The sequence below is a fragment of the Hypanus sabinus genome, chromosome 8 (assembly GCF_030144855.1).
Source record: "Hypanus sabinus isolate sHypSab1 chromosome 8, sHypSab1.hap1, whole genome shotgun sequence".
In the NCBI taxonomy this organism is placed as follows: Eukaryota; Metazoa; Chordata; class Chondrichthyes; order Myliobatiformes; family Dasyatidae; genus Hypanus; species Hypanus sabinus.
The window spans coordinates 56,978,757-56,999,168 of record NC_082713.1 but is presented as its reverse complement, the minus strand read 5'-3'; the positions used below and the strand labels follow the sequence as shown (position 1 = coordinate 56,999,168).

Sequence of the window (20,412 nt, the reverse complement as noted above, 5' to 3'; positions counted from 1 at the left end):
TTATGATTAATTTTTTATTTGGACATATTAAATCAGAATATTTAAAAAACAGAACTGTTGGCTTTTCTCTAATAAAAAGTAATGGTTGCATAAAAGTAATTATTGCATGAAGAAAAGGATATACAAAGGGAGTCATTCTTCAATTTAATTTTACAACCAATAAAACTAATATGTGTCTAAACAGGTAAGGTTTTTCTGAGAAATGAAAATAAATTTATTTTACTTTTTTCCTTCAACCATGATTATATGGTAACCAAATTTAGTTTTTATAGGTGGGTCTGTGTATATGGGTTTATCTGTTGTGCTGTTAGAGAGGGCAAAAGCAGCTTCCTGGAAGGGTCCCACCATTGAACCTCTGGTCATCCAGCCCAGATCACCCTAAAAATAGAAACAATTATTTACACACATGCCATTTATTTGAAACACATTGAAAGAAAACACTTAATGAGCATGTTCAGGTCTTGATGCAGTGAATATGCCCAAATAACTAGGCTGCTAATTGTGAACTTAAACACACATCATAATAAAGTTATGCAGGTTCACTGAAATGTCAGCAAACACAAACTTGTCTCTTGACTAGCATTGCAGCCATATACATTTCATATCAAGGCAGTTCAGAAATCTTTACAATTTACCAGCATACTACCATAAGGAATCTGATGTTCATATATTTTTTGTTTTGTACTTACTCCTTGCCTGGCTTTGTCTTCACTGTATTGACTAGCTACTTCATTGAATTTCATGCCCGACTTCAACTTCTCCATGGCTTCCATGATTTTACTGTGCTTTTCACAGAGGATGTGTCTTACCTGCAACAACATAAATACTGTAATGCTTCCACTAGACAATCAAAATCAAAGTTGAACAAAAAAAAAATTGAACCGCAAACTTTCCTGATGGAATTGTAGGTAAATATACCATCAAATTCAGCACCAAGTCCTACAGAACAGGACGAGTGAGCACTGAGCTCAGATTTCCTTAAACATTATTTTATATAGAAACCAGATTAATTCTCCTGGAATTGCAGATTAAAAAGTTAACAAAAAAAATCAACCAGAATTCCTGTATATGATTGATCCTGTTTCTTGGGCAATTGAAATGATTGAGTATGTGGGAACACAGAGTGAATAAAATTGGATTAGTGTAAAAATAGAAGCATGGTAGTTGGTGCAGACTTGTAGACTAAAGATTCTGTTTCCAAGCTGCTTCTCTGTACAACACTATGAATCACTTTCATTCTGACTTTTGGGTTCGGGGAGCCTGTTGAAGTTCTATATACATATGGGACAAGAGGTGCTTGATAGGACAGAATAGTTGGGTAATTTCTGAAATGATTAACTCCTGCCGCATAAGCAGGACTTCTATGTGCTCCCCATGCAACTTTAATATTATTAATATGCCTAGCATTGATGCCATTGTTGCTTTCAGCTGGCTCTATTGCATAGGCTGAATTATCGATTCAAGGTTTTAAACGCCATCTTGAACGTCTTTTCTTTACTTTAGGCAGTTATGGACCAACAATTCTCAGGAATCACTGAAGTAGCTATACTTCAACGAAGCTTTGAGGGCTTCTTGTTTGTCTGGCCAGTAATCTCCTCCCATGGCAGAACTCAAAACAGAGAACAGTCTGTTTTGGGAGTCTGGTGTTCGATATACAAGCCACATGGTCTACCCTACTGAATGTAAATAGAAGTTGGGATTATGGTACCAGGAGATGACCCTGACACTGGTTCAGTTACCCTTCCACTGAGCTTGGAGGAATTTATAGGGCAGTTGTTCTGATCCAGCCTTACTACCCTGTGACCAATGCAGCTGAATAGGTCTTGTTTTAACTCAGATTAGACAAGGCTAAATGAGAAGGCAGTATCCCAGCTGAAGCTGGAAAGATCAATGGTGAAGTGGTTCAGTTACCACAGAATTAGTAATCTCACTACTCACATCTGGAAAGTGGCTAAATCGACTTAAAATGCACTAACTTACAGAATGCAGGCAAAATTCAGGGTTATATATTTGTATAAAATTGTTCATTTGCCAAAATCAACTGCCCTGTTTTGACTTGACATCCGATGTCAGCCATCATGGAAATCGGGTCGCGACACCAAGATGCATGAGCATGGCCAGCCTCAGCAGCGCCTCACGATGCTCACAGACCCGATCCCATCTTTGAGTGATCAGGCAATTTTTGGAGTGAATAGAGAAGACGAAATTACACAGTATTTGACAGGCAGATATATCGGGTCCAAGTATTCTTTCGAGATAATGCTGCTGTGCAACTGAATAATGATATTTCAAGAACCACTTTAACAGAATTCATGGATCTTTGTACTCGCGATCTACTTGCAAGAACCCTGTACTGTGCAGATATTCCCAGATTCTACAGTTGGACTAATAAGAGATGGGAAAGAAGGAGAATGAGGAAAAGAGTGGAGGATTACTCGAGGATTTTTGAAGCAAACGTTCTGGGTCAAGTGTATACCGTTTCTCCATGAAGTGGTGACCTCTACTATTTGAGACTTATTCTTCATCACATAAAGGGACCGGTATCTTTCAAATCATTGAAAACACATAATGGAGATATCCTTACATCATTGAAAGATGTCTGTAGAGAGTGAGGATTGTTGCAAGCTGACGATCCTTGGCAGCAAACTATGGAAGAAGCGGAGATAACAAGAATGCCCAGAGCAATGAAAGATTTGTTTGTTGTCTTGCTAACAAACACTGAAGTCAACAATCCACAGCAATTATGGAACCAGTTCAAGAATGCAATGTCTGAGGATTTCTTACAAATGGAGAGGAGAACTATCAATGATCCTAATATCATGATCGATGAGAGGCATCATAGACAAGCTCTTCTGTATTTCTTCTGTATTTCCAAGAGAACTTGGGCAAAATACTTGAAGAATATAACTTGCCAACACCAAAAAACAGTACAATTACTCAAAGTGCTGGCAATCTGGAATTATTGTGTGAACTGCAATACAGCAGAGATGAACAGCAGGAATTTGTTTCACAGAAGGAGCCCCTATTGAATAATGAGCAAAGAGAAGTATATGAATATGTGTGCAATTGCTTGGAAAGGAATCTCTCTTCAATGGTTTTCACTGATGCACCAAGAGGAACGGGCAGGACATTTATCATCAACTTGATCCTCGCTAAAGTTAGGGGAGATGGAGGGGTTGCTATTGCTGCAGCATCATCAGGTACTGCAGCAACATTGATGCCTGGTGGTAGGACAGTGCATTCAAGATTCAAAATACCCCTCAAAGTCAATGAAGATGCCCTTTGTAACATTGATAAAAACACCAATACCGCAAATTTACTCCAAAATGGGGGAGGAGGGTAGAAAGGGACCCTCACTCACCTCAACCTCCTCAGGAAGTGGAGCTACTACCATGCTTTCTTAACTAAAGAGGTGGTGTTGAGGGACCAGGTGAGATCACCTGCGACGTACACTCCCAGAAACAGTGTTTGTAACTCTTTCCACAGAGAACAGTGTATGTGCAGAAGTGGATCTAGCAATGCAGTCACGTGTCAGCAACGTGAGCACGCAGCCCTGGGGATCACCGTGCTCAGTATCATGGAGTTCAAAATGTTTCTGCCAACATGGACTGATTGCGGCCTTTCTGTCAAGAAGTTACAGAGAGACATGTTGAGACCCAACGAGGACAGTTTACTCATCAGCTTCTGAAGGATGATCGTATGAAGCATGAAGGTGAAGCCGATAAGCAACATCCTGGCACATGAAGCACCAATTTCCAGGTGGGACAGGACAGAGAGGAGTACAGAAGCTTTGGCATCATCAGTGGGCCAATTTGAGTGATGAGTGAACTGGAAAGGGTCCAATGTAGCAGGAAGATAGGATTTAATGTGACTAATAACCAGCCTCTTAAAGTACTTCATTATCATTGAGATCAGTGCCTCTGGATGGTAGTCTTGGGCACCACAATGATGATTCTGCCTTGAAGCGTGAGGGAACAGCAGACTCTTCCAGAAAGATGTTGAAGATGACTGTTCGAACCTCTGTTAACTGGGTTGCACTGTCCCTCAGTACCTGACCAAGTATGTTATCAGGTCCCGCAGCTTTACATGGGTTGACCCTGGCTAGGGTCTTACATACAGCAGATGTGGGCAGACAAAAGTGCCTGCTCCTTTGGTGGGCGGGGGGGGGCTTCCTCACGGGTACATTATTCCATGCATCAGACTGAGAGTAAAAGGCATTCAGCTTATCAGGAAGAGAAATACCACTGTCGATGACACACAGGGTGGCCTTATGGTCTGAATGCCCTGCCGTCTGGTGTCATAGAAATGGTTGTATATTTCGCTTTGAATAATTCCTTTTGCCTTCCTGATGTTGTGGGAAAGTGCACCTCTTGCTGTTTTAATGCCCAATTAGAAGGCAGAATCCACATCCCCTAGCCATGCCGGGTCCTCAGCTCTCAGCCCTTGTTTCTGATTTTTCCTCACACAGATGCATTTAATAACACTGACACACTTCTCAATGTAGCCAGTCACAGCTCTCGAACATTCATCGATGTTATAGGTAAGTGCTTCCCTGAACACGTTCCAGTCTGTGTTTTCAAAACAATGCTGAGCTTGCTCCTTCCGGCCAGGACTTTATCTCCCTTTGAATTGATTTAACTTGTATAATCAGTGGACAGTATGCAGAGGAATTAGCAAAATGGAGAACCCAAGGTGAGGGCAGGGAGCAGCTTTGTCTGCACCAGGGATGTTGGTATTTATGGTTTACCAGGTCTAATCATGTTCTCACCCCAAGTGCAAAATCAACATGCTGACAGAATTTAGGCAGGACATGCTGGAAATATTCAGCAGATCAAACAGCATCAATGGAGAAGGAAATAGAAGAAATACCGCTAAGGTCAATGACCCTCACCTAAACTGGGACAGATTAGAAACAAGTGTTTATTTTAACTTCGGAGAAGATGGGGGAGGAATGAAATCAGTTAAGAGCACAGGTCCCAAACAAAAGGCATACAATAGGATTTGATTATTTACCTTAACTGCATTACCCCCTTTGGGTCCTTTATCTTTCTTATCGGCATTATCACCGCCAGCTGCACCTTAAGGACATAAAAATAGAATGTATTTATTTATTGAAATACATTGTGGAATAGGCCCTTCTGGTCCTTTGAGCTGTGCCACCCAGTAATGCCCTGATTTAATTCTAGCCTAATCATGGGACAATTTACAATGACCAATTAACCTTTCTAGTTAATTTACAATGACCAATTTCTTTGTCTTTAAGGTATTAATAATTCCGAATTACAGGGAATCATTGAGTAGCAGCGTAATTGAATTATGAAGACACATCACTTTTTACCCGTAATAAGCTATCTGCTCAAAGAATAAATAAATAATTTGTTAACCAGTTTCCATACCATAGTACCTCTCCTGTTTTTGCATATGGATATAAAGCTAATTGAAAACTTGATTACTCTGAGGGAAAAGATTCTAAACAGTAAGTAAGCTTTCATTCGGAGATACTTGCAGGAAGACAGCTGGGAATTTTTTAGGACTGCAGCCAACAAAAAACTGGATGAATTGCATCAGTTACTTTCACCCATTATAAAATAGAACCAGGATTCCCATTTAGACTTTGTACTTCCCACACAAAATGAGCTTATTAAAATCTCTTAACAACAGCAAATGGATCAAACACCCATAAACTACCACCTTTATAATTTAATCATAACGAAATGAGGAGTACATTGATATTGAAAGTTATGAATTCTATCTGATTTAAAGAGTTACCGCTGGGATCTTGACATTATACTTTATATTTTACCCTATTGGTTCTCCACCGAATATTACTGCATCCAAGTGTCTGCCAAACAATATACAGGGCATGATCACAGCCCTGGATCAAACAGCCTGATCACAGCTGATGAGGTCTGCTGAATTATTATTGGCCTAATTGTAACATTTAACCACCAGTCTGATTTCCAACCTCCCCCCAACCCCCCCCCCCCCCAACCTGTCAGCATTCTCAGAGGATCATTCCCTCCTGGACTCTGTCATTCAATTTTTCATCTTGACCAGCCACTCTCCTTTTTAGGGTTCTTTTCCGTGAAAATGCAGTAGGTGAACCACACGCCACTTTCCCTCTCCCCTTACCATCATCCAGGGACGCTAACAAGAAGCAGCTACACTTTTTCCAATCAGGCCCACCACATTCCACACTCACAATGAAGCCTTATCGATGTTCGTTCAGTCTGCAGTAGCAAACCTGAACTTCAGCTTGCCTGTCACTTTAATTCTCTGGCTGACTCTGTCTGTAGCCTCCTGGATTTTTACAATGAGGCCCGATATAAGCTTGAGGAACAACGACACATCTAGTGTGCTGCAGCCCTCAAGGCTCAATAGTGAACTCACAAATTCAGGTTAATTGCTTCTCTGTATCAGAATTGGCCGCCCTGCTGCATTGTGAGACTAACTTTCTCTCTTTCCTAATTCTGCAAAAGGTTAACTTTGCACCCTTTTCCACACATGCTGCCTGACCTGCTGTATCCTGCATTTCCCCCCATTTAGTGATTACGCTGCTTCGTAGCTCAAAGGGATTCATGAACCATTAAAATCCTGAACTTAAAACCCCAAATTCCTCATGGCTGACGTGGACAGATCCCTTTACTGTTGCAGGATCTAAGCACAAATGCCATTGTTAATGTGAATCTAACAAAGCAGTGGTGATTGAGAAATAACAATGTTAGGTGTTAATGTATTAATGTCTCTTAAAGGGAATAAACCACTGTATTGTTTCATTACAATCTTTGTAATCTTTTGTGTTGGTGCGTGGCCTAGTGGGCAAGGCATCACACTAGTAAACTGAAGGTCACTGGTTCGAGCCTCAGCTGAGGCAGCGCGTTTGTGTCCTTGAGCAAGGCACTTAACAACACATGCTCTGCGATGTCACCGGTGCCAAGATGCATGGGTCCTAATGCCCATCCCTTGGACAACATCAGTGGTGTGGAGAGGGGAAGGCCTGCAGCTTGGGCAACTGCCGGTCTCCCATACAACCCTGCCCAGGCCTGCGCCCTGGAAACTCCAGGCGCAGATCCATTGTCTCTCGAGACCGATGGATGCCACCACCACAATCTTTTGTGACTTCGGATTTTTAACTCCAACTTGCGTATCGTGCAAAACAATTGGTTTCATTTCTTTTCTGTTAAAACATAATATGTAGTTCTGACTGAATTAAGTGCATTCAATTTTGATTTTTTCTGTATATTACCTTGATGTGAGTTAAAAAAGATATTTCTATTTGCATGTTATTTCTCAAACCTACTTAAAAACATTGCCCTCTACTTATACCCATGGGCAAAAACTGGTGACTGAAGCCCCTCACATTCAAAGAATCTGCATACGAGGTTTAAAAATCATACAGAGCTTACATACATGATTGATCGTATCAGGCCGGAGGTACAGAATCCTTGGGTCCCACACCACCACGTTTACGAACAGTTATTATCCTTCAAACATCAGGCTCTTGAACCACTATGGATAACTTAATTACCCAGCGCTCTAAACTGATTCATCTTCGAATCTGGATGAGTATGTTGCAGTTGTTACTGACTTCATTAAAACCTGTGTCGATGACTGTGTGCCTACAAAGACTTGCTGTACATTCCCAAACCAAAGGCCATGGATGAACCCAGAGGTCCATCGTCTGGTGAAGGCTAAATCTGTGGCAATCAAGGCTGATGACCCAGGTTGATACCAGAAAACCGTCCTTCTGCATTCCGATTCCTAAATGGATATTGAACCCATGAATACTACCTCACTTTTTTAATATATATTATTTGTTTTTGCATATTTAAAAATATTATACATACACTGTAATTTATTTATTTATTTATTCTTCTTCTGTATTATGTATTGCATTGAACTACTGCTGCTAAATTAAGAAATTTCACAACCCATGCTGGTGATAATAGCCTGATTCTGATTCTACAACCTACAGATTCACTTTCAAGGACACTTTACAACTCAAGTTCTCAGTTTCAATTTTATATGCGCAATTTGTTTTCTTTTGAACATTGCTTGTTTGTCAAGTCTTTCAAAAAGTTCATAGTAAATTTATTACCAAAGTACATATGTCACCTTATACAACCCTGAGATTTGTTTTCCTGCAGGCATACTTAGTAAATCCAAGAAACATAATAGAATTAAAGAAAGACCACACCAAACAGGATGAACAAAGCAACCAAAGTGAAAAATATAACAAACTCTGCAAATACAAAACTAATAACAATAATAAATAAGTAAAAATAAATATAAAAATACCAAGAACGTGTAGAGTTCTTGAAAATGAGTCCATAAGTTGTGGGAATAGTTCAGTGATGGGATGGTGAAGTTAAATGAAGTTATCCACACTGGTTCAAGAGTCAGATGGCTGAGGGGTTATAAATGTTCCTGAATCTGGTGGTGTGGGTCCTGAGGCTTCTGTACCTTCATCCTGATGGCAACAGGAAGAGTATGGCCTGTGTGGTGGTGTCCTTGATGATGGATGCTACTTTTCTGCAATAGCACTGTGAATGTGCTCAGTGGTGGGGAGGGCTTTACCCATGATGGACTGGGCTGTATCCACAACTTTTTGTTGTTTTTTTCCATTCAAGGGTATTGGTGTTTCCATACCAGGTTATGATGATACCAAAATACTCTCCAACACACATATATAGAGGTTTGTCAAAGTTTTAGATGCCATGTCGAATCTTCACAAACTTCTAAGGAAGTTGAGGTAATGCCATGCTTTCTTTGTAATTCACTTAAGCTGGACCCAGGCCAGATCCTCTGAGATAATAATGCTGAGGAATTTAAAAATTGCTGACCCTTTTCACTTCTGATCCCCCGACAAGGAATTCCTCCAGTTTCCTCTTCCTGAAGTCAATAATCAGATCTTTGGTCTTGCTGTCGTTGAGTGAGAGGATATTGTTGTGGCACCACGCCACCAGATTTTCAATCTCCCAAATTCATCACCACCTCTGATTTGGCCAATGACAGTGGTGTCAGTTTATATATCAAACATGAGGAAATCTTTGGAAAATTTAATTACATTTCTCTTTTCCTTTAAATATTGGCAAGTAAATGATTCTGAAGGTAGTATATAGTGACATTTATGTACTTTGATAATAAATTTATTTTGAACAGCGTAATCTTTGGGGTATATTTTTATGTATGTTGTGGAAGAGATGTTTGAAGTGAGCATCTGTATTCTTCAAATGTAGGCCCAACAATGACCACGTCAACACGAGGAAATCTGCAGATGTTGGAAATTCAAGCAACACACACAAAATGCTGGTGGAATGCAGCAGGCCAGGCAGTATCTATAGGGAGAAGCACTGTCGACGTTTTGGGCCGAGACCCTTCGTCAGGATGCTGCCTGACCTGCTGCGTTCCACCAGCATTTTGTGTGTGTTGAATGACCAAGTCATTCCAGCAAAGTTCATACTTAAATCAATTACTTTCACATAATATCCATTTGCACTTTCAGGAAGCAGGAAATGAAATGTGTGCAAATGACCAGTTTTTCCCAAAGCTATTCCAGGATCCTGAAGATTATTGTACTTCCTACACCATCAAAAGAAACGTTGGTTAACAATGAATGATTCTCTAACACATAAATCATCTTATTACATATATCGTTGAAAATGTTATGCACATATTGTTCCTACAAAATAAGATACAGAATTTTAGCATGATTTTAGAATAATTATTTGCGTTCTATGTATGGATAAAACAAAATTTGTCGATTATGTAGACTGCAACACACAACGTACACTCAATGGGCATACATGTTACTGCCAATGAATAGCATTAATGTCACTTGGCATTCATTTTAGCACAATCTGAGTTCCATCCTCAACCGAGAAAAAAAAGACTTCCTTAGAAATAAACACTTCTTCATTTCTGGCTGCCCATTACTGATCAACATCGATTTCTATATCTTATAACGGATTGTGAAAGTATTTTTTATATATATACCAAAGTGAGTAGACACGAAATACAGTAATCGTTGTATGTTTGCAAAAGACAGGTTTAAATATCAACCATTTTGAAAGAAACACACCTTTCCCACCCTTAGGAGCTGCCTTCGATTTCCCTTTTGGAGGCATGATCCACAGAGCAGTCTTCCGACCTGGATATAGAAAGACCCGCACACTAAGTGTCCGGACTCATGCCCGCAAAATATCAACTGCTAAATAAAGAAATGCCTGAGATAATAATCATATATAAAGATTAATGGGGTCATTTTCGCATTGTGTGACATTTGTAAAATGGGACGGTTCTTAAAAATATTTCACGCCATCGAAAAAGCAGTTGTAGTCGTCATGAAGTTGCAGCCATTAGATGAAGGACCGGGGGCCATGATTGTAGTTTTCCCAGCATGAGCTGCGAGAGTGGTTTGAGAGCGGTGAAGTTGTAGGACTTCTGGCGTCGTATCTGTACGTGGTGAATTTCTGATACTTTTGTAGAGGATGGAAACAAAACAATGTAACAAAGCTAACGAATAAGCGATTGTATGCTTAAGGGACAAGGAAGGTGAGGGCTGGGCAGAATGAAGGATTGATGGGAATAATGGGAAGAGCTGATTGAACGAAAACAAGCGGAGAAGCTCAGGATCAATGGAAAAGTCACACATGCAAAGGCAGCGGAGAAGGTGCTTCTTTGCTAATGTTCAAGCATAGGAAGTATCACGGTGGCAACTCAATCGCGAGAGAACCATAGGACAGATAAGTACATCTAATTTTGTTAAAGCCAAGATTTATACTCCCATGACTCTGTCGACAGTGCTTCTCCCTAAAGATGTTGCCTGGCCTGCTGCGTACCACCAGCATTTTGTGTGTGTTGCTTGAATTTCCAGCATCTACACATTTCCTCGTGTTTGCTTTATACTCCCATTTCCGTTTACAACATAAAAGATAGACTGAAATTTTTTGACCGTATAGTTGCATTTTCATTTGTGACACAGATATTCATAATTAAAAATAACTTTATGGGACTTTTCATTAGATTGATCTACACTGTATATATTGCAAAAGCAAACATGCAAATAAGTAAAAAAAAAACAATGTGTCCACCAATTGCTGACGTTCTTACAGCGAATAGCCAATGTGCATTTTACAGTCGCTTGTTTTAATTCTAGAATAACATGGCATTTTACTCACAGCTTTGCTGAAGTGCCAACGTATTCAACCTAACAGTCATATGTAAGAATTGGAGCTTTCTTATCTAATTATCAGCATAACCCATAATAAACTCCTTCTTCGTCCATTTCTGCACTCAAATGTATCAATTTATGTCTATCATTCCTTGTAGTCGGCAATTTGCAGAATTTAGTCATTGTTTCTTTAGAAGTGACCTCCTGTGCCCCTCCCCCAACTGCCTCTTCCCAGTGTCCAAACAGCTCCTTCCTGAATCAGAGTGTAGATTGGTATCACAGCCCCTAGTCTAGATGAAAGGTAATATTGTGTTCAGTTCTGGTCGCCTCATATTTGGAAGGAAGTGGAAGCTTTAGAAAGGTTGCGGAAGAGATTTACCAGGGTTATGCCTGAATTGGAGTCTTGAAGTAGGCATTGTTTTGCAAAGAACAGAACCATTTCAAATGCTCAATCTTTTGCCTGCTATTTCTTGGTTGTATAGTTTTACATAGCAGTGTAGGTTTTCGCAAATAAAATGGCAGAGGCGTTTTAAGTTTAAGAGACACCATATCAACTCCCTTTATTATCAACCAAACACAGAGCATAAAGTGCGGTTAAAACTTCACGTTGTTACATCATCACGTCAGACCAGCCTCTTAAAGTGAACCCCAACTGAATGTGGGTGGTTGTGAATTATGCGTCTGTTATATTACTCTACACAGAAACCCCCAGAATTCAGCACAGCCGGCAATGTGAGCCTCCCTGGAGCTTGGGCGAGCCGCCCAGCTCAGGTCCCATGCTCCATGACTAGAGTAACAGCAGGCGCCTCCGGCTCTCTGGAGGTGTGTGGACACACTCCTGATCATGACGTGACACCAGGGACGTGGTAATGGGACCCTCCAACTTTTGGTGGGCCAAAATACATTCAGGTTTACTCCTCCTATCGATGATAAAAGGCTTTTGTCTCCTTTCTGAAGTGCAGAATGGGCCATCATAAGGGAGCTTATGGAGATGTTGTTGTGCTGATGAAATTGTAGATGAAATTGCAGATGAAAGTGAACGAGGTGGACTGTAGGTCAACAGGACACCATGATGGGAGGTAGGAAGAGGTGCAAAGGAATTGAATTTTCTGAAGAGGGCAGAATGCTGCTGACCAGGTGGCTGTGGCTTCAGGAGCAAAATCACCTGGTGCGCGTAATGACTGCCTGCATACCATCTCAGCTATGCAGATCTTTTTTTAGAGCTGTTCTGGGCCCCAGCAGGACCCACGGGAGACGATCATGCCAAAACTTATCAGAGTAGCCTTTACGGATCTGTGAAACTACTCACACAGGCCTTGGACTGCGGGTGATACACCACGGTGTGATGTAGCCTAACGCCGAGGTTGTGGGCCATCGCAGCCCCGAGGTCTGATAAGAATTGGGGACCACGGTCAGAGGAAATATCAGATGTGTTGCCAAACCGAACACCTCAGAACATGTGTCTGTGCCACATCTGCGGCCATCGTCAATGCTAGAGGAATGGCCTTTGGCCAGCCGGTGCTACGGTCCACAATGGTAAGGAGATGCGTGAAACCACAGGAGGGGTGAAGAGGACCATCCAGGTTGCACAGGGATCTGATAAGGTGCTCGTGGTACCTGAACGTGACAGTTAATTTTTGCCCACTGGCACTCAACTTGGCTGCACTCCAATCACACAGGTCTTTTCTAAGGTCGTGCCACGCAAACTTTAGTGCAAACAGTTTCTGTAAGGCCTTCCAGCCGGATGCGAAGATCTGTGAATGGAGTTAAAAGCGGTCTGCCTCCATCTTGCGGGCATTATGGGCTGAGGGCGTCCGGCTGAGGCCTTGCTCAGGAGAGAGACCCCAGCTTCCTTGAGCTTAACGTCAGTCATCCACGGGCCCGTGACTGCTGTTCAGGAAGCCTGGACCTCTGGGTCAGTAGTTTGGCCGGCTGCCATGCTGGCATAGTCAACCTGGGAAGAGTTAGTAGTAATGGCTTCTAGGTGTGTTGGGGAGCAGGTATAGGGTCATGTTGGAACGAGCTCGCTTGGTGTCATGAAATACTCTGGTCATGTCTACTCTCAGTCAGGCACGCAATTAGGAACATTGCCTTTAAGGACACTATACAGGGAGAGAATAAGTTCAGCGGCTGAATGAAGCGGTGATAGAAATTTACCATACCTTAAAACTCTTGTACTTTTGTAGTAGTGCTGGATGGTGGGAAATCCATAATTGCAGTGACTTTCCATGGGAGGGGTTTACAACTACTGCAGAGATGTGAGGACTGAGAAAGTCAATGGTTGACAACCCAGACTGCATTTAGCAGGATTAATAAGCAAGATGTGAAGGCTTAAGCGCTTGAAAAGTGTGCTAGGATGTGATACGTGTTTGGATTTTGAGGTACTGGTGACAAGTATATCATCCAGGTAAACGAAAAGAAAATCTAAGTCTTTTAGTACAGAGTCGATCAGCTGTTGGAAAGTTTGTGCTGCATTCTTCAGGCTAAATGGCATGCGGAGAAACTCAGAGGCCAAGCGGTGCTATTGTCGTGGTTTCTCCTGCCCCACAAACGACCAGGAGATGCAGAAGATTCTTCAAGAAGGGTTAAACTTTGATTTGCAAATTAAAGTTCAATACTTCCTGAAGAATCCCCCGAGCCTCCTGGTCACCCGCGGGGCACGAGAAACCACGACAAAATTGGCGACCGCAGCAGGACCGGAAAGGGACCCGCGGAAAGGAAACGGCAGATTGGGGACGCTTCCTAGTCCTCTAGGGACCCCCACAAGGCTAACAGAATAAAGGGCGCACCCAAACAAAAGGTAAGCGCTTTTTGCGACAATTTGGACTAAGAATTCTGTTGGTTTTGGGGAGGTCTTGGAGTCTCAGAAGTGTGGAACCACTGCAAAGGGTCTCTCCAGTCCAAAGAATCTAGCAGAATTGGGGGTTAACAGGAGGCTCAGAGGATTGATCAAAAACACTGCAGTGAGGGTAAGTACAAATAAGTTAATAAGAAGTTAAGTTAAGAAAAATTCCACGTGGTGTTGGTAAATCTCTATGGATACCGCTTCATATAAAACGAAGGTCTGAATGGGCAGGGAAAGGGAAAATAGAGAAAATCCTCGTGGAAACCACCTTAAGAGATATAGGTCTGAATAGACAAGGTGCAAAGAGCAAGTTCTGTGGATACAGCTCTGAATAGAGGTCTGTACGGGCAGAACAGAATAGGAAACAAGGACAGTCCAATATATAGTTTAAAACGCTGGTAGATAGACGATAGACTAGGCATAGAATTAGAGTAAATAAAATTATCCAGTAAACGAACTGTGAATCTCTGGAATACCTTAAAAAGAGAGAACAACATGACAGGTAAAGGAACGGCAGTAGAGATTCTGAGCAAAAAATCCTGGTAAATAAATATGAGATCACAAAAACTTCAGAAAAATGGGAAAAGAGAACCAAAAACCTGGTCACAAAATGGCCAAGAGAAGGAACGTTTGATGTAAGCTTGTGCGAAGAAATGGAGGCACTAATTAAAAATTACAAACCAAAAGATAAATCTAAGAAAAGAGGGCAAAAAAGAGAACGAGAAATGGAAGTGCTAAAACTCTTCAGAACAGAGGGAGAAAGGCTGAGGAGGACAGGGAGAATATTGATTACAAGCGAGGAAGACACTAAGGTGCTGGAGAAACAGCCTGTTAGAGAGAGAGGAAGGTATGGTGAGAAGCTGGCTTCAGCTCCGTACCCGGATGCGACAGAAACAGAAAAGCCCCCTCCCTATAATGAGGAAGGAACCCTTAAGCATTGCCCCTTGCTGACAGGAACAGTAAACATGCAGGGAGAAGTACAAGTTTGGGATAATGAGGAGGAAAAAAACAATACAAGAAGGAAAAAAAACAATACGAGAAGGAAAAAGTGGTGATATGGAAGGAGATACAGGCAGAAAGGATAAAGGTGGAACATGCAAAGAGAGAAATGAAAAAGAAGAGATTGAACGGATGAAGTACTTGGGAGAGGAAAAGGAGTATGAGGATTATCGGTTATACCATAGAAATAAACAGACTAGAAAAGAAAGGGGCTCATCAGGGCAGGAAGAGATGAGGCATTCAAGGGGAAGTGGAAAAAAGATAGGAGATGAGAGTCTTGGAGAAACACAAGAGAGAAGGGAATCAAGCACGAGTAAGGATCATGAGGAGTCCCTGCCACAGGTGTACAGACACGGACAGGAAGAAAGAGAAGGTGACTCATTGGAGGAGCAAGAGTTAAGTGGAGAGAGAGAGGATACGAGAATTTTTGGGGAAGAGGTAGGAGGCAGAAGCCTAGAAGAGCAGAAGGAGGCGGTAGGGAAGCGACGTACGGAAGTAGAGAGAGAGCTAGATAAGTTACTGAGAGGGGATTGCCAGAGGAGATGCGAAAAATACTCCAGAGGCCAACCAAGTATTGAATCAGGACAGAAAGGAAGGACTCCACAAGGAGACCGAGGGAAGAAGAGGACCCCCGGAAAAATTTGTGTGGGAGGCAGTAAAGACATACCCTGAGACAGATGGGGAGTCAGGTGAGGAGGAGAGCCAGGGCAGGTGGGAAGAAGGAGGAAGAATGATGCCATTGTTAGTTAAAGGATGAGGACAAGTGCAGTACATCCCCTGGGGATCCCAGGACCTAGAAGGGCTGAAAAACACTTCGCCCAATCTACATGAAGGAGCAGGGAAATGGATTAGAGCCTTTGAAGAAGAAACAGTGGGACGATTATTGGCTATGGGAGATTTGAAGGCACTATTGATAAGGTTGATGGGAACCTCCAAATTTAATGAACTAATGGAAATGGCTGGCATAGTAAACTCGAACGACCAGAGAACTGATGGAGACGGGTTTGACAGAGTGAGGCAGAGGGTATGGTAGGCCCCCAGGAAGCTTTATCCACCCAAAGTGGACCCCAAAGCCTTAAAGGGGGATCCACTGGGAGACACTGAAAACCCAGCAACCTACGTAGAAAACCAGTTGAAAAGGTGGAGACTGGAGACTGAGCAAGAGGTGGAAAATAGCTTATTTATCACCACACTGTTCCGACATAGCATTTTTGATGCAATGCCTCCGCAAGTAAAATCCAAACTGGAGGAAGTGGTTGGGCTGATGTCAATGACCCCACAAGAATTTAGAGACCACGTAGTCCATGCGGTTGAGAAGTACCGGAAAGACAAATGAAGGTTGGCTGAGGTTGGCAGGAAGAGGTGCAAAAGAAAGTTAATACAAATGCAGCTCGAAGAACTCAAAAAGAAGGAAAAAGGGAAAAGCAAAAAGATGCTGCCAGCAACCACCGGTCCAAGTACAGCCATCAAACTGGATGAAGCACCACTATATGGAGGAACTGATCATACTGTAAGACAAGGGCCGGAAAACCCCATGCCAATAATCAAAGTCTTTGGAGGAGCATTCTCACAAATGCCCTATCAGGAACAGACTAAATTCAAACAGCCCAGACAGGACTGGAAGTCCCAAGGAGGGGGACAGAGGAGCTATGGGCAGAGGGGACCAGTGAGGAAATGGGGGGAAAGAGAGGTAGAGAGATTGTGCTGGGGATGTAATCAGCCAGGTCACATGAGAAGAGATTGTCCGTTTACACCATGGCCTGTCACACACCAGCAGGAACCGATAAGAAGGGAACTAAAGTTTAGCCAAGAACCAGCCCCCACAGGCCCAAGTGGACCTGTGAATCCCTATGCGAGGTATTAGGGTGCCCCGAGAACTCGAGTGGGAAGGGATATTACCCAATGATAACAAGGGAGGCAGACGAGGAACCCATTGTTCAGGTTATGTTAGAAGGGCAACTGACACCAATGATGATGGATACTGGAGCCACGTACACTTGTGTACAGCCACAGTATGCCCTTCACCTTCCCTTGTCAGGAAAGTTTATTAAGACGGTAGGGTTCTCGGGGAAAACACAGTTGACACAGTGCACAGCTCCAGTGCGGTTGAGAATGGGAAATAAAGTAATTGTTTTGCCGGTGCTAGTATTTAAAGGAACTCCGATTAATTTGTTAGGCAGAGATGCCTTATTGAAACTGGAATTAAAATTAGAATGCACCAGAAATGGGCTGAGTGTGGAAAGAGCAGGGGCTCAATTGATAGTGCGAGAAGACAAGAAGGCTAATGTCTTTTGGATAGGAGACATCGCAGATCAGATTCAGGAAACCTGGGAAAAATGGAAAAAGGGCGTGCAGGCTTTATTACCCAGGGCTGTAATGCCCAAATCTGAGCTACATTGTACAGGGATTTTTGACGAGACTCAGAACAGGGAGTTAGAGGAGAGATGGCACCTGGAGGCATGTACCCAACAGCACCTAGAAGGGGAGGCTGTGATAATTGGAAAGCAAGGGGCAGCTTTACAAGTTAAGTGGAACACCTTTTTAGAAAAATGGTACAGGATACAGGCTGTTCCCCACGTAACATTGTTGGTAAATAAGGGATATCAGTCCAAAGACTTAGGACCCTTAGTTAAGAGTGCTGAAACTGTAACAGTGTGGAGGAAAATCACGCCAGAGGTGTGGATATCGGAAGACAACAATTGCATTAAAATAGTGGTAAGTGTAGATATGGTAGGGACAGTGAGAGAGGTCGAAATAACTCCCCAAACACACATGCCATTGCTGGGAAAGGAAAGAAGCCAGCAGAAAGATAGAAGGTTAGATGAGTAGCCATCTATTCTGTGGTCACAGCATGACACGGACGGAGGGAAAATAAAAACAGCTAGTCTGGTGGAAATAAGGCTGAAAAGGGGAGCAATTCCACCCAGGAGACCACAATACCCTCTAAGACCAGAAGCAGAAGAGGGAATAGCATCGACAGTACAGGGCTTGCTTGAAATAGGAGTGCTTAAAAGAACAAACTGTCCATGCAATACACCGTTGCTGCCGATCTTAAAAGCAGATAAATCCAAGTGGAGATTGGTGCATGATTTGCGAGCGATAAATGATGTGGTAGAGGACTGGCCAGCGGTAGTCCCCAACCCACACACGCTTTTGACTATTGTTCCACCAGACGCAAGTTACTTTTCAGTGAATGATCTGTGTTCGGCTTTCTTCAGCATTCCTCTAGCCGACCAGTGTCAGTATCTGTTTGCATTTACTTACAGAGATGCTCAGTATACCTATACCAGAATGCCGCAAGGGTTTAAACATTCACCACACGTTTTTAATCAGGTGTTGAAGGCAGACTTAGAGGGCATACCATTGGAAAGTACATTGTTACAGTATGTGGATGACCTACTGATTTGCTCCCACAGCAAGGAACAGTGTGATCAGGACACTATAACTCTGTTAGAGAAGCTGGCGCATGGAGGACATAAAGTATCCAAAAAGAAACTGCAATTTTGCACGCAGCAAGTGGAATACTTAGGCAGGGTAATATCCAAGGGAGTGAAGGTGATAGCACCAGATCAGATTGAGGCAATAAGTAAGGCCCCAAAACCCCAGACTGTAGGGCAGATGATGACGTTTTTGGGAATGGCAGGGTACAGCTCAGATTGGATAGGAGAATATGCTGAGATTGTGGCACCTTTGAGAAAGATAATGAAAGAAGCAGGACATACAAATTTGAAGAACAGCTTACAGTGGAATGGAGAGGCGGAGATAACTTTCAATACTATTAAGCAGGAATTGCAGTCAGCACCAGCATTAGCTTTGCCTGACTACGAGAAGGTTTTTCATTTGTATGTATCCAACTGACAGGAGGGTTATGTCACAGCGGTTCTAACACAAGAGACAGGCACAGGAAAAGCAAAGCAGCCGATAGCATACTACAGTAAGAGACTAGATGAGGTGGCTTAGGGGTATCCACCCTTTTATCAGGGATTGGCGGCGCTGTACTCTGCATATGAAAAGGCATCATCTGTAACCCTGGGCTATCCTGTGACTCTGTACACACACCACAAAGTAGCAGAATTGCTGGAAAGAGGGAAATTTGTGCTGACGCCAGCGAGGATAGCAGTGTATCAGATGCTAGTGACATTTCCTGACATAACTATACAGAGATGCACTACCAGTAATATAGCCGATTTTGTCCCTTTGGGCTATGAAGGAGAACCCCATGATTGTGTAGGGAAGACGATGACATTTGCCAAATTGAGAGCAGATTTACGGTCAGAACCACTAGAGGATGCAGATAAAAAGGTTCTGTTCGTAGATGGCTCTTGTTACAGGGATTATGATGGAAATCATGCAGGGTTCTCAGTAGTGCAGCAGGATCAGTCGAGCTATAAGATTATTAGGATGGAGTCCTGTCCCCAACTGTGTTCTGCCCAACTAGCAGAAATCAAAGCCCTGACAGCTGCATGTGAAATGATGGAAGGGGAGAAAGTAGACATCTATACTGATTCGGCATATGCTCATGGAGTATGCAATTTGTTCGCAATGTGGAAGCAGAGAGGTTTTTAAAAAAGTAATGGAGATCCCATACAACATTGTCAGCAAATTCTAGACTTAATAAAAGCCATATTGAAACCTAAAGCATTGGCTATAGTAAAATGTCAGGCATATAAAAAGGGAAATGATGTAATAACAAAGAGAAATCAAGCTTCGGACGAGGCAGCCAGAAAAGCGTCTGGGTGTACGTCAGCTGTCATTGCCCCCCAGGCAAGCCTAACTCCAGAACCTGAGGTAGAGGACCTAATTGAAATACAAGGTAAGGCAACTTTGGCAGAACAGACAATGTGGAGACGAAGGGGGGCCAAGCAGAACCTGGAAGGCTTATGGAGCATGGAAGACGGTTTGTTGGTAGCGCCCACCCCTCTACTGACGATTCTGATTTCAGAAGCGCATGGGATTGACCATTGTGCAAGGGGGGAAGTGATAAAGAAAATAAGGAAGGATGGTTTTTGGTCACCTTATTTACATGCTTCAGTGGACTTTGTCTTGTCACAGTGCGAGGTATGCGCACAGAATGCAGGGTCCGGACATCAGTTCTTTGACTGGTTAGAAAGTAGACTCGGAGGATGGGGAGCATGGCTGAATAAAATAGCAATAACTGTCAGTATTGTATTGTTGAGCTGTGCGCTTGTGCTGTGCTGTTTTCTTCCTTGTCTCAAGTCTCTTGTAGTGCGTGCTGCAACCAAACAATTTCCAATGCTCGTGGCAATTACTGAAGCAAGCTTAGTGGAGAAAGAAACACCGAAAATGTATCGTTACAGCCTATAACACCTGCAGGATGAACAAGAGCAAAACGACAGTGTGGAAGTAGATTGTAAGGGCCTCTTGAGTTTTTTTT

General features: G+C 42.7%; 2 protein-coding genes across 3 annotated transcripts in view; one reads left to right on the top strand and one right to left on the bottom strand.

Annotated features, from left to right (window-relative positions):
* On the bottom strand, nucleotides 1-10,194 carry pin4 (protein (peptidylprolyl cis/trans isomerase) NIMA-interacting, 4 (parvulin)). The gene is made up of 4 exons (XM_059977272.1): nucleotides 10,082-10,194; nucleotides 5,014-5,078; nucleotides 690-809; nucleotides 1-378 (listed from the first exon to the last, which is right to left on the bottom strand). Exons 1-4 carry the CDS (start codon nucleotides 10,125-10,127, stop codon nucleotides 220-222), a joined length of 390 nt encoding a protein of 129 aa, XP_059833255.1. The 5' UTR covers nucleotides 10,128-10,194; the 3' UTR covers nucleotides 1-219.
* A 170-nt stretch (nucleotides 10,195-10,364) lies between these two features.
* pla2g12a (phospholipase A2, group XIIA) overlaps nucleotides 10,365-20,412 on the top strand; it is a 28,609-nt gene continuing 18,561 nt past the window's right edge. Inside the window, exon 1 of one of the 2 annotated variants that reach the window (XM_059977270.1) lies at nucleotides 10,365-10,457. The gene's annotated coding sequence lies outside the window, so the exon portion shown is untranslated. Of the gene's footprint in view, nucleotides 10,458-10,763; nucleotides 20,389-20,412 lie in introns of those variants that run through there. The other variant, XR_009513565.1, reaches the window with a different exon arrangement.